General features: G+C 35.4%; 1 protein-coding gene across 2 annotated transcripts in view; it reads right to left on the reverse strand.

The window, feature by feature from the left end:
* Positions 1–841: 841 nt before the first annotated feature.
* The window catches only part of RABL3 (RAB, member of RAS oncogene family like 3), a 37,410-nt gene continuing 16,820 nt past the window's right edge, over positions 842–21,431 (reverse strand). For both annotated transcript variants that reach the window (XM_025990135.2, XM_072724534.1), the window contains exons 3-8: positions 18,450–18,579; positions 14,525–14,639; positions 11,216–11,366; positions 7,178–7,249; positions 4,062–4,100; positions 842–3,519 (exon numbers count right to left, since the gene is read on the reverse strand). In XM_025990135.2, coding sequence (XP_025845920.1) covers positions 3,454–3,519; positions 4,062–4,100; positions 7,178–7,249; positions 11,216–11,366; positions 14,525–14,639; positions 18,450–18,579 — 573 coding nt within the window. In that variant the 3' untranslated portion in view covers positions 842–3,453. The remainder of the gene's footprint in view (positions 3,520–4,061; positions 4,101–7,177; positions 7,250–11,215; positions 11,367–14,524; positions 14,640–18,449; positions 18,580–21,431) is intronic.

Consider the following 21,431-nt stretch of genomic DNA (forward strand, 5'->3'; position numbering starts at 1 on the left):
AAGCTTAATAATTAGCCAGCTGAGAAAACAAATGTGGTACAAGAGAGGACTGTGCACACATAAGATGGCAAGACATCTTAAAAGAAATAGATACACCTGGAACATAGTAATAAAAAAGGTAGTAGTACGTCACAAACAACCATTTCCTGTTTTGCCAATAGAGGATGTGACAACCATTTCATGATTGCTGTGGCACGTAATAACCTTGAGAGGAATGAATGGCTTATTCATTAAGGTGAGGATGAATTCTGATGTAAAGGTGCCATTAAGTAGAGTCTACATTCTTTGTATTCTCTGCTTTGTGATATGTATTATCTTTACCAAAGCATAGATCCTGGACTACTTGCATCAGAATCATCTGGTTTGCCTTTTAAAAAATACAAAATCCTCCCCTATACCATATATACAGAATTGGGCAAGAGGGGGCAGATGAAATTCCAAGATTTACATTTTAAACACTTCAGAGGATTTTTATGCACATTTGAACTTAAAAGCCATTGAGTCCTTCAATGGAGGTGCTAATAATAATTGAAAGTCAGACCCCTGTCATACTCTATGGAGCAGCTCTGGTAGGCTCCAAGTTTGCCTCAGACAAACATACCAGGGACTATTTTGGAGGCTCAGGATTCTTTCAGGGCTGGATCATCTGGAACTTTTCTTTCCTTTCCTACCACAGCGATTTAACTCAGTCTGGGGACTACAGAGGAATGAATTTTTTATTTCCTTCTCCTCCTTCCCCCAAACAGTATCCTCCTTTGAATTTTAACAGATATTAAATCAATGCAGATATCCTGCTAGACCTTCAAACTTCTTAAAATAGATGGTACACATGCTTTAAAAATTTCAATTAAACCAACATTTATTAAAAACCCATACAAGGTCCTCTCTGGGCTGGGTGCTACAGCATACACTATTGAAAACAGACACTCAAGCTTGGTCATGGCAGCAATTAGGGGTTCTTCATCTCAGTCTGATAGTCCAGTACATCCGTTCCACATAGTCCATTTTCAGAATGGACAGAAAAACAGCAGTGTCAAGGCACTTGGAATCCGCCATGGATGCCTCAAGTTTAGGGACTTCTGAGAACCCGAGATAAAGCTGATATGGATCAACCCCTTTGGGAGCAGCAATTCTTTTCAGAGCACAGAGTGGAGAGGACAACCCAAATCTTTAGTTGGTTTCCATGAGAGGCCCTGTCACCTGAGGGACAGATGAATGACCATATATGCCTTCACGTCTGGTTGCCTCCACAAAAAATAACATTGGTTAGACATCTAAATCACAACAGGAAAAAAAAAATCTTTCTCTATTGCTAGCCACTTGTTCCATCAAAAAAATTAAAGATTTAATTAATACTTCTCAGGAAGTATTTTGGTATTTACATTTGTTGATTATCCAAAAGCAATTTTGATGAGCACATCTCAGGAAATCTTAGCAAAAATTATGCTTCAAAACATTCTTTTTGAAGAACTTTGGCTAATAACATTCATTTTGGCAAAGAGCCTGGTCTTGCTGATGCTAATACTTGCAATAAATTCACCATAGATTAAAAACTGTTTTTTTCTCAGAAAACTATAATCCGGGGGGTCAAGTCTGACAGCAAGAAGAAATGGAGTTGTGGAGTACTGTTAAGATTTCAAGGCTGACCTTGAAGCAATCAGTGATGGGTTACTTTATTTTTTAATAAGGGAAAAAATAAATTGAGATAGATTTTTAAATTAAGGGCAAGAAAGAAGAAGAAAGGGGGGAGGAAGGAAAGGACTATATATTGATTTTTGCTTTTGTGTTGTATTTTATTTTTTTTAAGTATAATTTTCTTTTAATTTATTTTTTTAAAACAGAATACAAAGAACTTTAGTTGGGTCAGGTCTTTGTGTATGAATTTGGTTTCTGCTGCCTACCTGCATGGCCTCTGTCACAACGGGCTGTACCAAACTACGCATACAGAGCCTGATTTGCATAGCTCTCCTTTGTATCAAAAAAGAAATCAGGGTTAAGTCTAGTGGCAAGGATGCAGAGAAAGAATATTCTGGTTGATGAAAAGTGCCTGAAAAATCCTTTGCCAAATTCCTACAACTGCCTTTCTAAAAGCACTGGCTAACATTCTTATTTTAAGATCCTCTTTTAGCATACCTTGATTTCCAAAGTATTTCTGAAATGTAATTAAAATGGAATAGAAATGAATTTAGTGGGTTTTTTGCCTAGTTTTAAAACGAGAAGCTGAAATTGTGTGATTATTACTTTTTTTTAATATGGAACAAAATCAGGAGTGCAAAGACCTGCCGCAGAGCCAGAGCGCGAAAATGGGTGTTAAATAAAGCAGCAAATTGCAGTTTTTGGAAACCAGGTCTATATATTAAAGAAGAACCAGGGCATAGAGAATTAAACAAGCAGAAAAGATGGGTAAAAAAAGAAACGATGAATAATTATGCATACATACACACATACACCACCCCCAAAAGACGTTGGATTATGAAATCTAAGAATCCTAGTCCATAATTCATGTAAATGTGTTGCTGTGGAACTTATTTTTACTTCTCCCCATAAATACGTTGTTGACACAGAGAATAATATTCTTAGTTTACCGACTGCACTTAAGAGACATTTCAGGAGTTGACTTTTCCTTTAAAAACATGGAGACTGAAGAGGCTGTAAATCTCTCTTGCTGCCCTCATGCAGGTCTGAGATCTCACCCTACCTCTTTCCAAATAGAAATCTGTAAGACAGTGCAGACAACTGGAACCTAGAGTGAAGGATTTAGGGAGGTGTCCATTTCTCGGAGAACTCTTCTTTTCCGGTACTGCTGTTCTCTATGTATTATTAATCTATTTATATTTAACTCCAGCTCTGAGTCCGCCTCTTCTAGCCACTGAACCACTTGCAAAGGAAAAGAGAGGGAGATGAGGGCTGCTATTATTAGGCATCCTTGTGTGTGATGAGAGTGGACGCAATTAAATAACACAATTTTGCTTCTTTGAAAATGAGAGAGGCTGTTTGGGGTGCACAATCCAGGGCTGGTTAACATAACCTTTCCCCTCAAAAGGGTAAAACAACAGAGCTACATTTCTGAAGTACTTAATTAGGCCTTCAGCAAGGAGTGTGGGAAAATTACAGACCCATAAAAACCTTCCAGTTCTGGAAAGAGTAAATTTTCTCTGCAGCACTCTGTCACTGCTCATTTCCTGCATCATTTTGACAACATCTCATATTTCCACGAGGCTTTGACATAATCTATAAATGGGGACAGAAAGGTGAGGAACAGAGATGATGGGGAGAGAGTTTGGACCTCCCACACGGTCACTTCCTTTCAGCTTTCCATTAAAGGGTGAGGCTGAAGGGCGGCATTTTAAGATGGTTCTGTGAAAAGGCTGAAACATTAATAATCAACACAGCAAGAAGGAAGCTGTGCAAAACTGCCACTGCTTGCTCACTCTTCCAGAGGATGAGTGTAATTCAGTCATAATGAAGGCTCTTTAATGTTCCTCCCCCAAACCTTTTCCGATCTGGAAAGCCTGGAATCTGTAGGCAAGAAAGATAATCATGTTAAGTCTCAGCATGCAGAGTTCAAATACTAATAGCCTTTTCAATTTGTTCCCTTCTTTTCTGTTTCTGTATGTCGGCCTGTTCCTCAAAGAACCATCTCTCTGAGGTTTTACTTAGATTAAATAATAAAATAAATTCTATCAAAATGGAAAATATTTGCCAACAAATTGGTGATAGTATCATCTAAATCAGGGAAGATGAAGGTGACTCTCATAACATATATCAATTGCACTTTTATATGAATTGCCCGCATTGTGACAGGTTCTAGAGAGGTACCTATAGAGTCTTAAGCAAATGATTTTCTTCTATTAGTTTATAATATAACCTTGTCCCAGCATTCTTTTTGTTTCTTTGAACCCTATTTTCCCTTGATATGATTTTTTTTTCTTTTGTGTTTAGCAGGACAAAAGAAAATGCTTGTGCCTACAAAAGATTTTACTTCTTTTTTAACCACTTCTGAAAGTAAATTTTGAAATCACTTATCCAAATTTAGAACCCACTTTATCAAGAATACAGACCTGATTGCCTTCTCTTAGAAAGTATCTCTTCTCTATGACCTGTGAGAAACAAATAAAGATTTTAAGGGCTTAGCAAACATCCCTGGAAAAGTGGTACACTGCAGTTGCCACTAATGGGACTAAAAGGCATATCTAAGGTAAGAGTCTTTTCAATAGTTATGGACAACCAGTACAATGAGTTAAATCTAGTGCTAAGATCAGGAGTGTGGGCGTATTTCCATAAAAGCTTGCCTTATTCCCCAAACCATTAATAATAGATCAAAAAATAAATGAATGCACAAAAATGACTAAATAACCAGAGAATGACATAATAATCCATGCAGTTTCCAGTGTACAGAAGCAAATCTTGCTCAAAATTTCCTACTAGTCAGCCCAAAGATACAAAACAGAATCCATAAGATAAAAGCAGAGCACTTTCACCGTTACTACAATAGTACAGCTATTCCTTACAGAGGAATGTGTAATGTAGTCAACTGCCACGTCCCCTGGAGTAAACACAGTGATAAATTTGGTAGGTCAAAAGCATTCAAAGAACTTCCTTCCATGGACTGAATCTGTATCCTTAATTCAGTAGTTTTAGAACTGTCTGTATTTGGTCAACAGGAGAAACGAGGTAAAGCAGTGGATGTATCTGCACGAATCCATCACTATTGCTGAAGAAAACCTCTTAAAATACAGGCCCTAATATAATGAGTTTAAGAGCACTGTGTTTTCAGATGATAGCTGTGCTCTCTCTCTCAAATAAATAAATAAATGTTTAAAAAAATAATGAATTTTGTTCTAACACTTGAGAAACTGTAATGCTTACAGAGGCAGTATGATTTTCTTTACACAGAGCTGTTGTGATTAAGAAAAGCCAATCAGATAAGAATACATATTAGCTGCAGATTAACTTTAAGATGCTGGAATCCAGAATTATGACGCTAAGAATTTCCCTGAATAAGAGCATGGTATCTTCTTCCAGGGTTGTGCCACCCTGCTTTCACTGGCTTGATGGCCAAATTATCTAGATTCTATCTTTCAGACTATGGCTGGGTTACTTTTAGCCACAGGCGACCCAGGGTAAGGTTGCATTCACTGGGCCCAAAGGTGGAAAAGCTGATTTGTGATCGGTATATATCTCAAAATACTCAATCCCACACACATAAAAGAGGGTGACCTTCTTTCCCTCCATAGCAGGTCAGGAAAATTCTATCATTCTAAAGGGGGGAGGAATTACTACTTAAGGGAGTCTGGAGGAGGAGCTAGATTCCCTCTTGGAAAAGAAATCTTTATACCAAATTCTGGAAGATCTGATAGAAAATGGGCAAAATTTAGTTGCTGGCTACTGTGGTTTCAGGCAACCACATTAGTCTGGAAGTCTGGCCACCCTCCTAATCCACATACGTTTCACTGTGATTCAGGTAATGAAGAGAGAAGCTACCTTTTCGATTTTGCTCCTAAGTCCTTACTCTCAACTTGCAGTGTCTTTCTCTTACAAAATCTTGCTCTCTTCTTGGAACTAACCAAGCTCGCTCTGATTTCTTTTGAATCAAGTCTTCCAGACAACTCAGGTCACACTAGTCCATAACCCATTGTTTCTCTAGGACCTAACTTACTACATTTTTTAAAAATTATTTTTTGTTGAAGTATAGTTGACATACAGTATTATATTATTTTCCGGTTATTACAACATAGTAATTCGACAATTATTTACATGACAAAACCTCACTACAGTAAGTATAGTTACCATCTGTACCATATAAAGCTATTATGATATTACCATCTTCTCTGTGCTGTACTTTTCATCCCTGTGACTTACACATTTTATAACTGAAAGTCTGTACCTTTTTATTTCTTTCAATAATTTCCAAATTAATAAATTATTAACAAGTTTAAGCAATATATTGTAGGATCTTCCTGTGTTAGACAAAGATTTATAAGCTGTTGCTCTCAGGCAACAGAAGAGAGTATCAGATGGGGGCCCCGGATCTAAACTAAATGGAAGTTCTTATGTTTGAAGCTTGAAAATAGCATGGAAAGAAGATCCAGTCCCTTGCACTGCTTCACAACATTTTTCATGTCATGGTACATTTAGGAAATGCTAATATTTGCACAGCATGTTGGGCCAAATGAAGGGGGTTACTGATCACTCAGCCTGGGGAACCCTTGCTGCTTGAAATGAGGGACTTGCTATCTTGGCACACCTGTACTGTATCTGCCACTCTGGTTGGGAAGTTCTGAGATGAAGCAAACATTTCCCAGGGGTCTACTATTAAACAGGGAGGGGTGTGGGGCTTATCTTATTATGACATTATGGACAAAAGGGCCAAATATTAGATCCCTAAGTGGGTAAAAGAAAAATGATTATCATAAAGAGCTATGAGGAGGGCACTGTTTTTCTTGTACCCTTAAAGGAAATGTAATACAGAAATTAGTCTTTTTCAGTAATATAGACAGAAATATACTCTCTTTTACTTTACTACGTAAATCCAACATTAGGCAAACACTTTAGACTTGGTCAATACTGTGTATGATGCAGCCACATGGCCTTGTGAAGGAAAGACAAACAGTGCCCTAAATTACCAGTATGCTGAGTCATTTTATACTTTCATTCCAGTTCAGGACATAAGATGATGCTAGCAAGAATCAATATTTGGAATGCAAGTGTTCTGAGAGGGAAAATAAGGGAATCAAGGAGATGACATAACCTTAAAAGTAAAGGTGACATTTATGTGGAGAACAACTATGATAGCTGGGAGAGCAAAAAGAACTCAGAGCTTTAAGCAAAATCTCCTGGGTTCAGTGCCTTTTGTGGGGGTGGAGGAGATGTGAATAAGTAGAGAAAGAGCTGGAAAAGAGAAAAACATAATTTGTTTTAAGGAGGGAAATTAGGTATCTTTTAAAATAACTCACTTAAATCCAGTAGCTTTCATCCTTTGCTTAGAGAACACTGGTGATAAAATAAATACGTCAGCAAGCCTTGAGCAATTATACCAACAGATAAGAGAGATCAAAACAAGTATTCAGGCTATCAAGTTCAGGAGGAAGGAATAAAAGGACAAAGCATTCTACAAAGAATTTAACTCTCATACTATATAAATTAAGTTTAAAAATAACTTAATTGAAGCTATTACCTTATCAAAAAACCTACTGAGCTTGACAGCATTGGAAGAACCTGCAGCTAAGTACCGTGGATTTGTGCAATCCTAGAAGATAAAGCATAAGATGCATGATTAAAAGTTAAGAAACATAAGCTCTTTGTTAGTCATTACTTTTCCTGTTGCACATTTCTATAATCAAATGTTGGGCATAATACTCTTCTAAAATATTTAAGTAATTTTCAAATTAGGATGCACAAAGCAAAGAGGAAAGTGCTAAAGGAAGATAGGGTCACTTTTGGCTATTTATTGAATTTTAGAGGACATTGAACCAATGTATTCATCATCAAATAATTCATAAAGGAAGACAGGATTGCTAATTTTACTAATAACAAAACCAAGACATTAATCAAGTGACCTACCCTAAAAACAGAAACAGCCATTAAAAACTGTTAATACTTCCCTTTTTAGTACTAGTTATTAACCAGCACCATCTAATTAAGTACTGTGCAGTTCATATGAACAGCAGGAATCATGGAAATAAGGAGTTAGAGCAAAGAACACACACAACTGCTGCCAGGTATTTCTCACTCATCGAATTGCAAAGTATTATACCACCTGGTAGGCCATAAAGGTAATAATAGATACATTTTTGATAATAATAAACAATAAAGAGTAAGTTTATTATTAAATATCATTAAATATTAATAATAAATAATAGATGCATTACTATTAAATAGGATTTTGAAAAATAGGAAAAAAATGGGGCCCAGAAGAGATGAACATTACGAGACAACTAGTAAATCACAATGATCAGTAAAGATCTTAAAAGGTTTATTATCCTTTTCCTGGAATTCTAATGTTAAGTAGCTTTTGCTTGTAATAATTATCTATTTCCAGAGACAGAGCACTTTGAATTTTACCACAAATGCCACCTAAGACCAAACTATGAGGATATTGTGTAGGCTCCATTACAAAGATGGTATTTGTCTTCCAGTTGTAGATGGTCTGTGTCCCTTGGGCAATTACTGAAATCACTGTTGTTGTATTTATTCTGTTTTGTAATCTCTAAGACATGAGTCCTTTCCGGTAAATTTTGTAATAATCACCTATTTTATCTACATATTACCTATTTTATCTACATATAACATTTCGAGGCTCACATTTTTAATTTTGGCTGGAAACTAGAATAAATTTTCCAAAATCACCCAAAAAGGAGACTATGAGAAATTTTTCAAAAATCACAGAGTACTAGAAAAATTAGTTAGGTCTTTGAAGCCACCAAGTTTTGAATCTGAGTATCAGTCCCAACATCTCTAGATTGTGTGACATTGGTTAGGTTACTCTGCCTTTAAATTTGAACTTGCTTATTTGTGAAATAAGGATAACATAATATTTTTTCCACAGGATTTTTGTGAAAATTAAAGAAGATAAAGAAGATAATGCACATACATAGCAGGTACTGAAATATTAGTTCCCTTTTCTTTTCATTCTAAGAAAATGCTACCAGATTGAATTTTCAGGTACAAAAGCACCTAACACAATAAAAGTTAATTCCATGTATGGATCAAATAAACTGAAACATCACAGTATAAACTGCTGTACTTGAAATAATGTCTGAACACATTCATATGGCAGCTGGGGCACATAAGAGACAAACCTGAGATAGACTCGTGCTGGACGTGTTTTACAAAATGGATATTGATTACATAGTCACCACGGTGTCAAAAGACTTCAGAGGTGATTCCAAATCGAGCTATAGTGCTAAATATAAAAACTAAATCAAACAGCAAACAAGCAGAACCTCCTGAAACTTAATTCTAAGGGCTCCCAGTTATAGGTTGAGTAGGCTATAGAAACCCTATGATTTTAGGATGAGAATTTTAGAGTTTAAAGAGCCATCTGCCACTGATCATGGCTGAGGGCAAAGACTGAAGATTAATAGCTTTAAATAGCTTAGCTAAGCTTGAGAAAGGAATATTAAGTAGGGAAGATGCTTCAATATAATCATTTTGAAGTAAAAAGAAAAATTTGTCCTAGACAAAATAAGCCTAATAGGACTTAAAAAAAAATAAGCAATTGTCTCCCTATTTATAATTTAAACCAATTTGTTTTTCAGGCACAAGATGGTAACTTTGGAGTTCATTGACTCTGATATATACATTCGAGTCTTCCTTTTTTCTAATATATAGTTTTAAGTAAATTCATACAGTAACCGAAGATGCTAGTGCTAATACTGTCACCTTACATTTTTACGTGAGGCTTTATATTTACTTGCTAAAAGTCTTTCTGACTGCTGTCTCTTTTTTTTTTTTTTTTTTTCCTGACTGCTGTCTCTTTTTGAAGCTTGTATCAAATTTTCCTCCTCATTTTTCCTTCCTCTGCATCCTCAAAACCCTCTTATTTCTGCTGTGTTCTTGAAGCCGTACACTGATAAAGGCCAAAAGTATGTTGTGTGTGAACTCTGTGGAAACCACGTGTGTCAAAGTACCATCACTTGAGTACCTTTATATCTTATTAACAATTAAGAGACGGCCCTGCCTTTGCAAGAAAAATAGGAAAAATACGTATCAGGGTAGTGTCACAGAAACCCACAGGCACTACAAAGAGATACATTCCAAAATACATTGAAAGTAATTACTGGAACAAATTAAGTATATTCAGTGGTAATTTCCCATGGGAAATAATGTTCAAACAAAGGAACTTCAGCACTTCTTCAACAAGGATATTATATACTCTATGTAACAGGAGTCCTCTGGAATACCATGGTCCAGTGTAACTAGCTGGGACATTTACACCGAAGATTCCATGGTGGCAGGTGAGAAAAATAAGGCACCCACCCACTGCAAAGCAGAATGTAAAAAACAATGGAATGGCAGGCAGAAGTTGATTCAGTTATGGGATAGAGGTTGGTTTGAACCAACCAGTGTTCACAAATGTTTATTCACAGAGTAAGGGCATCAGAATTACCTGAGTCGTTAATTAAAATTACAGAGTCTTCGTTCTCCTGTCAGATCTTATGAATAAAAAGCTCCAGCTGTGGAACACTTATTCAAATTTTTTCACAGCTACATTGATAACATGAGTTTACAGTCAATTTTGGGTATTAATTAGAGATCTAGATGATTTCTAAGAAAGAGTTCTTTCAGCTCTAAGGTTCTAAATGTTGGCTGGAGAATAATTAAGTGGAAAATAGACTTAATTGTAGAGCATTGACCCTGGAGTCAGAGTGCCTGACTAGGTCTAGTTACCTCTCTTTGGTTCTAATCATCTTTAAAATGGAAATACTTACAGTACCTACCTTATAGTGTTGATATGACGACAAACATGTGAGGTAATTACATAAAGCAGTAGAACAGGGTGTGGCACATAGTAAGTGGTCAGTAAATTATAGTCATTAGTATTATTAAACCACCACTACCACCACCACTACCAATTCCACCTGGAATTGCCAGGGCACTGAATATGTTACAGAAATCCTACCTGTGAATAATGACACATAAACCGTGACTGAAGCACTGGCCAAGATCTTTCTCTAGGCAAATCTATCTAGCTTACGTGAGAACTTTTCTTATCCTTTTTAGCATCCAGTTCTAACTGAGCTATGTATCTCAGGAAGAAACTCAATGCTCTATATACATACAAGTTTGTCTACTGCTCGTGAAGCACTCCTAGTTTACACTCTGTAGTTTTCTCATTTATCTATTTATTTGCTCTTTAAGTTAAATTCTGTAGTTTAAGAAGCTTTTCTAAAGCAAGAATAATCAAGGTGTCAGTGACCCTTCTTTGTTACTTTAATTATTTTGATTTTGGTGTGATCTTAAAATATCTTTTCAAGAAAAAGCCCATGTTTATATTATTCATAGAACAAAGTTTGAACATTCTAACATCAGCATATTAGGAAGTTGAACTGCCTGTCCTCCTCTGACAGTCTATGTTGGTTCCAATCTTCACTACATTTTGGACCCGAACCCAAATGCCTGATTTTAGTATAAAGCTTCTTTTGTGAGAATTTATGACTTGTTAAGTCTTTAACTAATGATAACAGAAATATGCATTAGTGAAAATACATACCAAATTAATTTCTTCTGCATTGAAATCCTCAGCCAGGAAAGCAGTTCTAGTTAAAACTTCATGGCGCTTGGTTTCATGAATCTGATCCAGTTTAGTCCCTATTACCAACAGTGGGATTTGGTTATCAGCAAACTGTTCCCGGTCATAATCCCTGTGATAAGTAATAATGAAGAGGTGAATAGAATTTACCTTTCTGATATAGATGTCTAATGTTTAAATGCAAGTAGCTTATACTATTTTACTGATTCTTGCTCGGTCCCCACCTATAAACCTATTTTGTCCCAATTTCTTCCATCTACTTGTTTATTTATCAACCCATTCTCACCATCTACAGAGTTTGCAGCTATTCATCTAACTACTCAAATTTTATTTTCTTGACTCTCTGTAGACTAACTGAATGCCCACCAGGTATATGAAAGCAGGCTGACTTGACTTGTCCCAAAGCTCTGCCTTCTAAGGCTAACAACTCAAGAATTTTTCTAGGTAGATACAGAGAGTGGATTCAAACATCAGTGGAGTGAAAACATAGGAATCTAGGATGATACTCAAACCTTTGGTCAGAGGGAAAAATGGCAAACTTCAGGGGTATGCATAAATTCTATACCTACCACCATACACATTTCTGTCTACAAACAGTAAAGAGAAATATATCATTTTATGAAATTGAGAAATAAGGATGCTGACGGCCAGAAAAATCGACCACAGATGATGCTATAGCCCAGGGAAAGGTAGATTCAAAACATGGAAAGGAAAAGAAGCAGCTGAAATGCAAAATGAAGAGTAAAAGAAAAGAATTAAGCACCAAATAATTTTTTTAGAGCCATGGAAGAGAGTGGTGATATGAATCACTTAGGGTTAGGGGCCTTGGGTCAGTGGCTATTACAATCCTCCTCCTCCTCCCTATTTTTACCCAAAGGAGAGAGTAGTATTCCTTCTACTACTGAAAAGAATTTAGAGCCCAATGTTGACCATTTAATTTAAATTCTATTCATGTATGAGAAATAAAACAGATTTGGATTTCTGACATGTTATAAGCTCAATTTACAACAGTCAAGTAAAATCTGGCTGCAAACACCTTATGACAGGAAATCAATATTGCATGATACAATCAATATAACCCAGTTAAGCATAGCTTTTCTTCTTCCTTTGACATTATTTTTCTTTCTCTGAATAATCTAAACTAGGGGTGTGTAAGAGGGTATGTGCAAAATTACCAAATCTTTTTGCCCTTCATAACAATCTTACAGAGCCTCAGCTACTGTTTGGCATTGGAACATAAGTGTTTTGAACTATGTAACATCTCCATTTTTTTTAAACCTTCCATTTCTTAAAAATATTATCATTCTATTTATTGCATCAAAGCCAATAATAGCTTGAGTTCAAGGCTTCTGATTCTGTTTACCAATATCAACAGGAGACAATATCAATTAGGAGACATGGTCCAAAGTTGAAATTTGCTCTATTAGAGAATAAAATTTTGAGAGTGTCCTCTTTAAGAATATTTCCTTTTCCTACACTCACTAACTCCGGCTCACATACAAATTTTTGTATATATTTATCAACCATGATCTTTAATAGACATATATCTCTGTCACTGGTATTGTATAATCTCTCATACATTAATATATGTACTGTATATGTAACATAACGTACAGACATGGCACGTAATATATATGTTGCATATTAACATATATGTATTACACATGTAACATATATATGTTGCCATATATATTTAATTGGTTCTCTTGTCTTTTTAGCTTTCCTTTTTATTCACTTTTTCATTAATCTTATATCCAATTTGAAATTTGATCTCAAAATCCTTTTTTTTTTTAAAATCCAATAGATGAAAAACTAATAGGGAATTTTATCATGGATGGATAAGGCTGGTAACATGACAACATCACAAAGAGATAGACAACCATGTGTTGTAATTATATACACAATACTTTGGCAAGAACAAAAAACCAAAAACCCTGCATGTTTTAGACCTTCTTTTTTAATTTAATTATCCTCTCAGGGAAGATTTAGGATTCAGAGAAACAAATTAAGCATACACTCACTACAGGGAAGGAAACTCGCAGGACAAGCAAGCCATCTTTCACAAATAAACTGTCAGAGTGTAAAAGGGAAAAGAAAAAAAGGAAGGGGAATGTAAGATTAAAAAAGATTTAATAAACTAAATACAATGAATAGACCTTATCTATATAGTATCTATATAGTATAGTATATATAGTATATATATAATAGCATATACATAATATATATATCTACATAGTATAGTATAAATAGTATATCTAATATATATATAATACAGTATATACATAATATATATATAACACTATCTATATAGTATTACTATAGTATAGTAATAGTATTATATAGTATATAAACCAACATTTATGAGACATTTAGGGAATTAAAATAATATTTAATATTAAAGAATTATTGTTAAATTTTAAGTGTGACAACTATATTTTGGTTATATTAAAATGTCCTTATCATTTAAAGTTAAACACAGAAGTATATGTAAATGAAATAATACAACATCTAGGATTTGCTTTCAAAAATAAATGGAGAGTCAAACTGTGTTCATGGATTGGAAGATGCAACAAAAATTCTCCCCAATTTTATCTACAGACTTAATGCAATTCAATCAAAATCCAAGCCAAATTTTTGTCAATATAGACAAGTTGATTTCAAATTTATATGGAAAAGCAAATGAACTAGAATAGCTAAACAAATTTGAAAAGGAAGCAACCATACTGCCTATACTTACTATACTGCTACAATAATCAATTGTACAGAATTTAGTCTCTTGAAACAGAACGATATAAACATGGTCAACTGATTTTTTGGCAAAGGAGTAAAAGCAATTCAATGGAGAAAGGATCATATTTTTAACAAACAGTACTGGAACAACTGGACATTCACATACAAAAGTCAACCTCAATCAAAACTTCATGCATATAACTAACTTGAAATGGATCACAGATCTACAAATAAACCTTCAACAACAAAATTTCTAAAAGAAACACAGGAGAAAACCTACATGATCTGAGATTAGGCAAAGAGTTGTCAGATGTGATATCAAAAGTACAATAATACATAAAGGAAAAAACTGAGAAATCAGACTCCATGGTGACAAAAAACTAATGCTTGAGAGACAACTGTTAAAGAGAATGAAAAGATGATCTGCACACTGGGAGAAAAAGTTTGCAAATCAAACATCTTACGAAGTGTTATTCTGGAGGGTATATTCCGATGGTTGCTGTACCATTTCACACTAAAAGTGAAGTCATCTGGGCTTACCCATTTGTCACCAACACTCCAGTTGGCACCAAATCCCTGTTGAGAGCTTCCAATGACCAACGATACAAGTTTTGCGATGACTTCTTATTTGTTAAGTCATGTACTAAAATAATACCTAAAATAATCAAAGCAAATGATGTCAGTACTGCAGCAATTCCTCTTCATTTCACAACTGGCAAAGGGAGGCTTAGTGTATATGAGTTAGGCTGCTGAATACACCTAGCATTTCAGTATGATTAACAAACTCAGACACAATTAATTTAAAATGTCATATACAAGTTCCAACAAATAATTAATGACAAAATTTTCTGTCAGTTATATAACACTTTTTAATTCTACAAGGGCTGACAAAATGTCATTAAGCTTTTAGAATGTCTTTTCTTTTTCCCCCTCATTCGCCACTTAAAGAGTGCCTGCTCTGTCTGGTCCTAATTGTAGAACTACCTCATCAATAAAAGGAATTGAAAGTACTTCAAGTATATAAGAAATTATATTTCCACAAAAGTTCAGTTTCTCCACTGTGCATAGTACTGTCATAGATATTACACACACTCTATTATTTATACTCAATAAACTATTAAATCTAAAAAGATCTTGATTTAATTGCTATTTTTCAGCTGACAAAATATTTTCCTATAAATCACCTGAGCCTAATCAACTCAAAAGTCTAGTTTTTTTTTAGTTCTTTGAATTAATGGCTAGCTATAAAAGCTCGATACCTTAGTTAATAGAGCAAAAGATATATGTCACTAGAGGTAGGAAAAGATATTCAAGAAGTGTGAGTAGTAGAAAATAGATTTTTCAGAGACTGAGCAAAATAACAAAATGATGTTCAGAATACAATTAAATTGAATCAGATATGATAGCAGACAGAACGGCAAAGCAGGTAATGATTACAATATTATAGACAAAAGAAGAAAAGTTTTAATGCCCTAGTGGAATTTAGAGTATGCTCTTGTGGTCAAAAGACTTTAGATTTTCAAACCCCTAACCCTTTCCTATGTTACCTAGATTCTACCATGAAGAGAGGATGTGAAACTGATGATTCTTCTTTCTTCCAGATGGGAGATATGTCAACTCGAAAAAGAAGGGCAGAAGAATTAAAATTATTTGGCTCCTCTGGCTTTTACAGATATTTGTGCAAGTTACAGTTGTCTTGTTCTAGCTAGCTCAGGTAAATCTGTTCCCCCTGGCATCTGGGACAAACAGAGAAACAGAGATCTGACACTTGCCCCATATTCTACTGCACTCCCTAAAGGGCTTCTATCAGGCATTAAGGACACAAGACACAAGACAGATTTAAAAAAGGAATAAACAACTGCAATTAAAGAATATAGTTAACATCTATTCAGCACTTATGTGCTACATGTGGTGCCTTACATGTGTTATCTAATTTGATAGTCTTATGAGAATCATCTTTTTTACATATGTAGAAACTAAGGCTCAGAGGTTGAGTAACTTGCCTGAAGTCACATGTAAGTGAGGGAGCCAAAATTTGAACTCAGGTAACAGACAGTAAAAGATTGGGGGAAAGCAGAATTAAGTCATTTTAAGGCAAAGTTGTGGTAGATATTTTCTCATCTCCTTTACTTCCCAGATAAAAATATCAAAAAACTATGGGTGAAACTTTCGGTTAAGAGGTGAAAGGATTACAAAAGCCTAGATGAGCTATTAGGGAGGAGTCTATTCTTTGAGGGATCTCTCTTAAGGATCTCCCTTTTCCCTTATTGTCCCACTTTCATTTGGGCTGAGAGTTCTTGGTCTGTAGACTGTGGGCTAGGGGGGCCATAGTGGGGCTCAAAGCAAAGAAGTCAGTGTGATAGTTGATCAGAATATGTTCTGACCTTAGAAAGAGGTAGAAATACTTGACAGGTTTCCTCCTATAGGGATTGCCAGAGTAGTCTTATCACAGTGGGAGGAAGGTAGGATATTAAGAGAAGAATGTTAATGCTAAGAATAAAGGCTGCACATTTAAATGGACTGATCCTTATGCTCTGTTTCTTAGGAAACTAAGGATGAGAGGTAGAGTAAGGAACCTTTAGTGCTTCTACCAAGGGAAATGTTCCAGAGTTAGGATAAAAGAACATAAAAACTGGGTCTTTCTTAACAGGGATTTCTATTTAAACTTTAAATAGGAATACTTCTCAGTCTTATCTGTAAAATTAACATAGGGTAAATGCAATTATTTCAATAATATTCAAGGAAGAGACAAGTCACTAATGAATAGTAGGGATAAAAAAAGATAAATATGGATTTAGATGGCTTTCTTCTTCAGTACTTAATGAATATACAACTCAGAACTCCATAAAGTTTCTAGGATTTAAATGGTCTTTAACTTTATAATAATTTATTTATAGTTTTTAAATTTAACTTTTTAATTTTTAATCTTAACTCTTTCTCAAAAAGATCTAAATGGCAAAAGTGTTATATATCCAAACTTCTCTTTGTCAGACCAGATTGATATCAACTTTGAGAAGTCATTTGGCTGATATAATCCAAGTTTATCACTTGATTTTAGATCAAAGCCAGGCTTCATTTCTTTCTCTCCTATTCTCTAAGAAGTCACCTAACACTATTCCAGTCTTATCTATTTTTCTCACTTATATACATTCTATTAATATATGCCGTTTATCATGTACTTTCTTGCATGACAATGTCATATATTTGTGTCAACATCTTATAACCGTGTTTTGTTTCATTTATGAATGTCTTGTTTCTTCAAATAGATTGTAACACCTTCAGATAGAGTTCTGAGCTAAGTGGGAGACAGGTATGAACTAATATAACTCATCCTGTATTTTATAGTATGTATCCAATGGCAAGTACCTTCTCTACTTCTTTTTGTATACACAACACAATATGATATGGGAAGATAAGATATGGAAAGAGGAATATAAGGAATAAAGAAGATACCAATTACAATGTTTACCTGATAGTATGATCTAAGCAGTATAAATGAGGTGCAATTAAGAGCTAAGCATCTACCAGAAGGAAAAGGGTGATGTGTAAAATCTTGGACATCAATCAGGGACAAGTTGAAATCATATTTCACAGTAAAAAAAGCTTTTAAAAATGAATGAATGAATGAATGAATGAATGAATAAATAAATAAATAAAAATGAACTAAAAAGGGGGCAGAAGACAAAAAAACCCTCCATAGGTAAACCATAGCCAGTGGTTTAGTCCCTTGACACAATAGGTACCTTATGAATTCCAATTATGTCCTCCATTATATACCTCCATCTGGAAGAGTGTTCCACTTATTTAACTATCTGCATCCTTAAACACACTCTTAGGCAGCTCTTTATAATTACATAGGATTCCTTCCAAGGACTAGATGAAAGAAATCCCTAATATTTCTGCGACATTGGCTTAGACTATGGGACTCCTAATGGTTCTACTGGACCTACTCCATTGACTGGAAACATGGCACTCCCAGGGGACAGTGTTTAGAAAGTTCTGTGTTTTTTTTTTTTTTTTTTTTTTAAGATTTTATTTATTTATTCATGGGAGACACAGAGAGAAAGGCAGAGACATAGGCAGAGAGAGAAGCAGGCTCCCTGCGGGAAGCCTGATGCAGGACTCAATCCCAGGACCCCAGGATCACGTCCTCAGCCAAAGTTCAACCACTGAGTCACCAGGCACCCCAAGAAAGTTCTAAATTTTATGTCAAGTACCCAAAATAAAATTTTATTTATTTAGTTTACGACAATGATATCAATACAAACAAAGGAAATAATGTTCTGAGTTACCTGGTTAGAATCTACAAACAGGAATTCAAATGTGATATGCAGATATAAATTAAGAGTTGGGAGTGTATCAGATCTTTCTTAAAATAAGACCTATCTAGGAACCCACAGCATTCTATGTCAGATTATTTATACTCCTAGGTCATTAATATATGTTAGAAATAAAAATGTTTTACCATTTACAGAGTTGTAGAACACTGCTCTTGTGCTCTTCACACTGCTGGCACTGCCCACAGAGCCTCCAACATCCCATAATTCTATATAGTAGGTCTTCTCTTCTGGGGTTCCTTCTTTGTAGTCATGAACCTGACAAATTAATCCATCAAATAATTATTATAGCCACTAAGAGCACTGGTAGCACCCTCATACTAGTTTAGAACACTGGACATTCCATATCTGCATGACTTTTTCATCATTCCAATACCACTTGACTCTGATCGCCTCCTGTCTTTCAAGCTTCCTTCCTTCAATACTCTAGTTCTCATAATAATCCTACCACTATTTATAGCTCCCCTTCCACTTCCAAATTCTCACTTCCTTCCTAAGTATAAATTCCGTGATTCATCAATTTAGTCACTCCTTTGCCCCTCTTTCACATTGTATTCATCAGACAAAATTCCAATCTTGACTATATCTACCTTTTTCCCCAATTCCATGTCTGTAAGCCAGCTAACTGGATGAGAAGCTCACAAAAAAACACATTCAAGCTGACTAGATTAATTTTATTTTCTTAAAGATTTTATTTATTTATTCATTGAAGACACAGAGAAAAAGGCAGAGACATAGGCCAAGGTAGAAGGACCTGATCCCAGGACCCAAAGATCATGATCTGAGCCAAAGGCAGACACTCAAAGCACTGAGCCATCCAGGTGCCCCTGCCTGGATTAATTTTAAATTCAAGTCTACCTTTGGAGCTGAACTTTAATCAGTTTCGTAGGCCATTTCCTCTTTTCCTCTCCTAGATAACCACTTCATATTTTCTCTTCTTTTTCAAATTTCTAATTTCTTCCCTACCTTTAAGAAGGATAAAAATTAAGATAACAGCTAAGAACCTTGCTTTTGGAGACAGAAGCAATCAGAAAAGAATTTCTAGGGATCCCTGGGTGGCGCAGCGGTTTGGCGCCTGCCTTTGGCCCAGGGCGCGATCCGATCCTGGAGACCTGGGATCGAATCCCACGTCGGGCTCCCGGTGCATGGAGCCTGCTTCTCCCTCTGCCTGTGTCTCTGCCTCTCTCTCTCTCTCTCTCTCTGTGACTATCATAAATAAATAAAAATTAAAAAAAAAATTAAAAAAAAAAAAGAATTTCTACATCCTGCTTTTCATGTCTATCTACCACCCTGCATCTGTGTCCATATAATCTGCTTTCCCTCCAGTCATTACAGATAAACTCTCTGTATCCCCATGGCCAAAGTCCCTTCTTATGCATGAGATCCTATCTCCTCTTTCTTATCAAAGGTGAAGCTCTATCAATTCTTCCTTTTTACATCAACTCTCCCGCCCCCAATTCCCAACAGCATACAAACATGCCATAATTTTTCCCATCTTAAAATAACCTTCTCTTGAACTCATGTCCTCTTTCAGCTACCACACCACTTCTCTATTCCTTTTTACAGCAAAAGTCTTCCAGAGAGTTGTTTATTCTCGACAGCCTCTAATTCTTTTCCTTACATTCTCTTTTGATCTCATTCCTATTATACTTGTGCCCCAATCATCCACTGAAATATTCCTTATCAAGATCACTAATGGTGGCTTCCATATTGCTAAATCCAATGATCAATGAGTAGTTTTCATCTTACTCTCCCATCTGATACAACTAAATACATCTCTGCCTTATAGTACTTTTTTCACTTAGCTTCCAGGTTATCACACTCTTCTGGTTTTCTTTCCATTTCACTGGCTAATCCTTTTCAGTCTCCATTTCAGTTGTCTTTGCCTCTCTTGACCTCTAATTGTTGAAGTGTCCCAACATTTAGTTCTTGGATCTCTTTTCTTTATTAATACTGGCTCTCTTGACAACTTCATCTAATCTTATGATTTTAAATGTCATTATTAGGATGAATTTCGAATTTATAATCCATCAACTAGTCCCTTGAACTTTAGGCTACCATATCCACCAGACTACAATTTAAAAATAATTTCCTGATCTTCCCTTTTAGCCTATTCTCCCAGTAAAAGGCAATTCTATCCTAGTTACTTAAAGGGCCAAACACTTACGAGTGATCCTCAACTCCTTTCATATGACATATCTGATTTGTCAGCAAATCTTGTTGTTTTTGCCTTACGAATATATCCAAAATTGGTTCATTTCTCATCATTTCCATTATTAACATCCAGATCAAAGCCTCTATTCATCTCTTTGCCTGAATTAATGTAATCATGTCCTGAATGATCCCTACTACAGCCTTGCCTGCTTACTTCTCCCTCTTTCACACCCCCCACTCCATTTATTTTCCATACAGTAACTAGAGTGATCCTTTTAAAATGCAAGTTAGATCATATCCTCTTCTGCTCAAAACACTTTAGCAACAGTTTTTAATTCAGAGTAAACTCAAATCTCTCTTTTTCTTGTAGTCTAGATTCTATAGACATTTATTGACTGTACTACATAACTATTCAGAAACAGATTCTGATATATGGCAATCATATCTATTAGAATATATCTAAGAGATACCTAAGAGCCAGATTACAGCATGGTGGTTGAGAGGTATAAATCAGAATCTTTCAAGAATTTTTTTTTAAGATTTTATTTATTTATTTGAGAGTGAGCGAGCGACAGAGAACATATGAGCAGGGGGAGAGGGAGAAACAGACTTCCTTGCAGAGCAGGGAGCCCAATGTGGGACTTAATCCCAGGACCCCGATCAGGACCCAGGCCAAAGGGAGATGCTTAACCAACTGAGCAACCTAGATATCCCAAGAATTTTTTTTTTAAATATACATGCCTACAAAAGCAAAGATAAGCAAGTGAGACTACATCAAATGAAAGAGCTTCTACACAGTAAAGGAAATTATCAACAAAATGAAAAGACAATCTATGGAATGGGAGAAAATATTTGTAAATTATATATTTGATGGGGGTTAATATCCCAGTATGTAAGAACTCACATGACTAAATAGCAAAAACCCAAGCAATTTGACTTGAAAATGAGCAAAGGAA

This window comes from Vulpes vulpes, chromosome 1 (assembly GCF_048418805.1).
Source record: "Vulpes vulpes isolate BD-2025 chromosome 1, VulVul3, whole genome shotgun sequence".
Taxonomy (NCBI): domain Eukaryota; kingdom Metazoa; phylum Chordata; class Mammalia; order Carnivora; family Canidae; genus Vulpes; species Vulpes vulpes.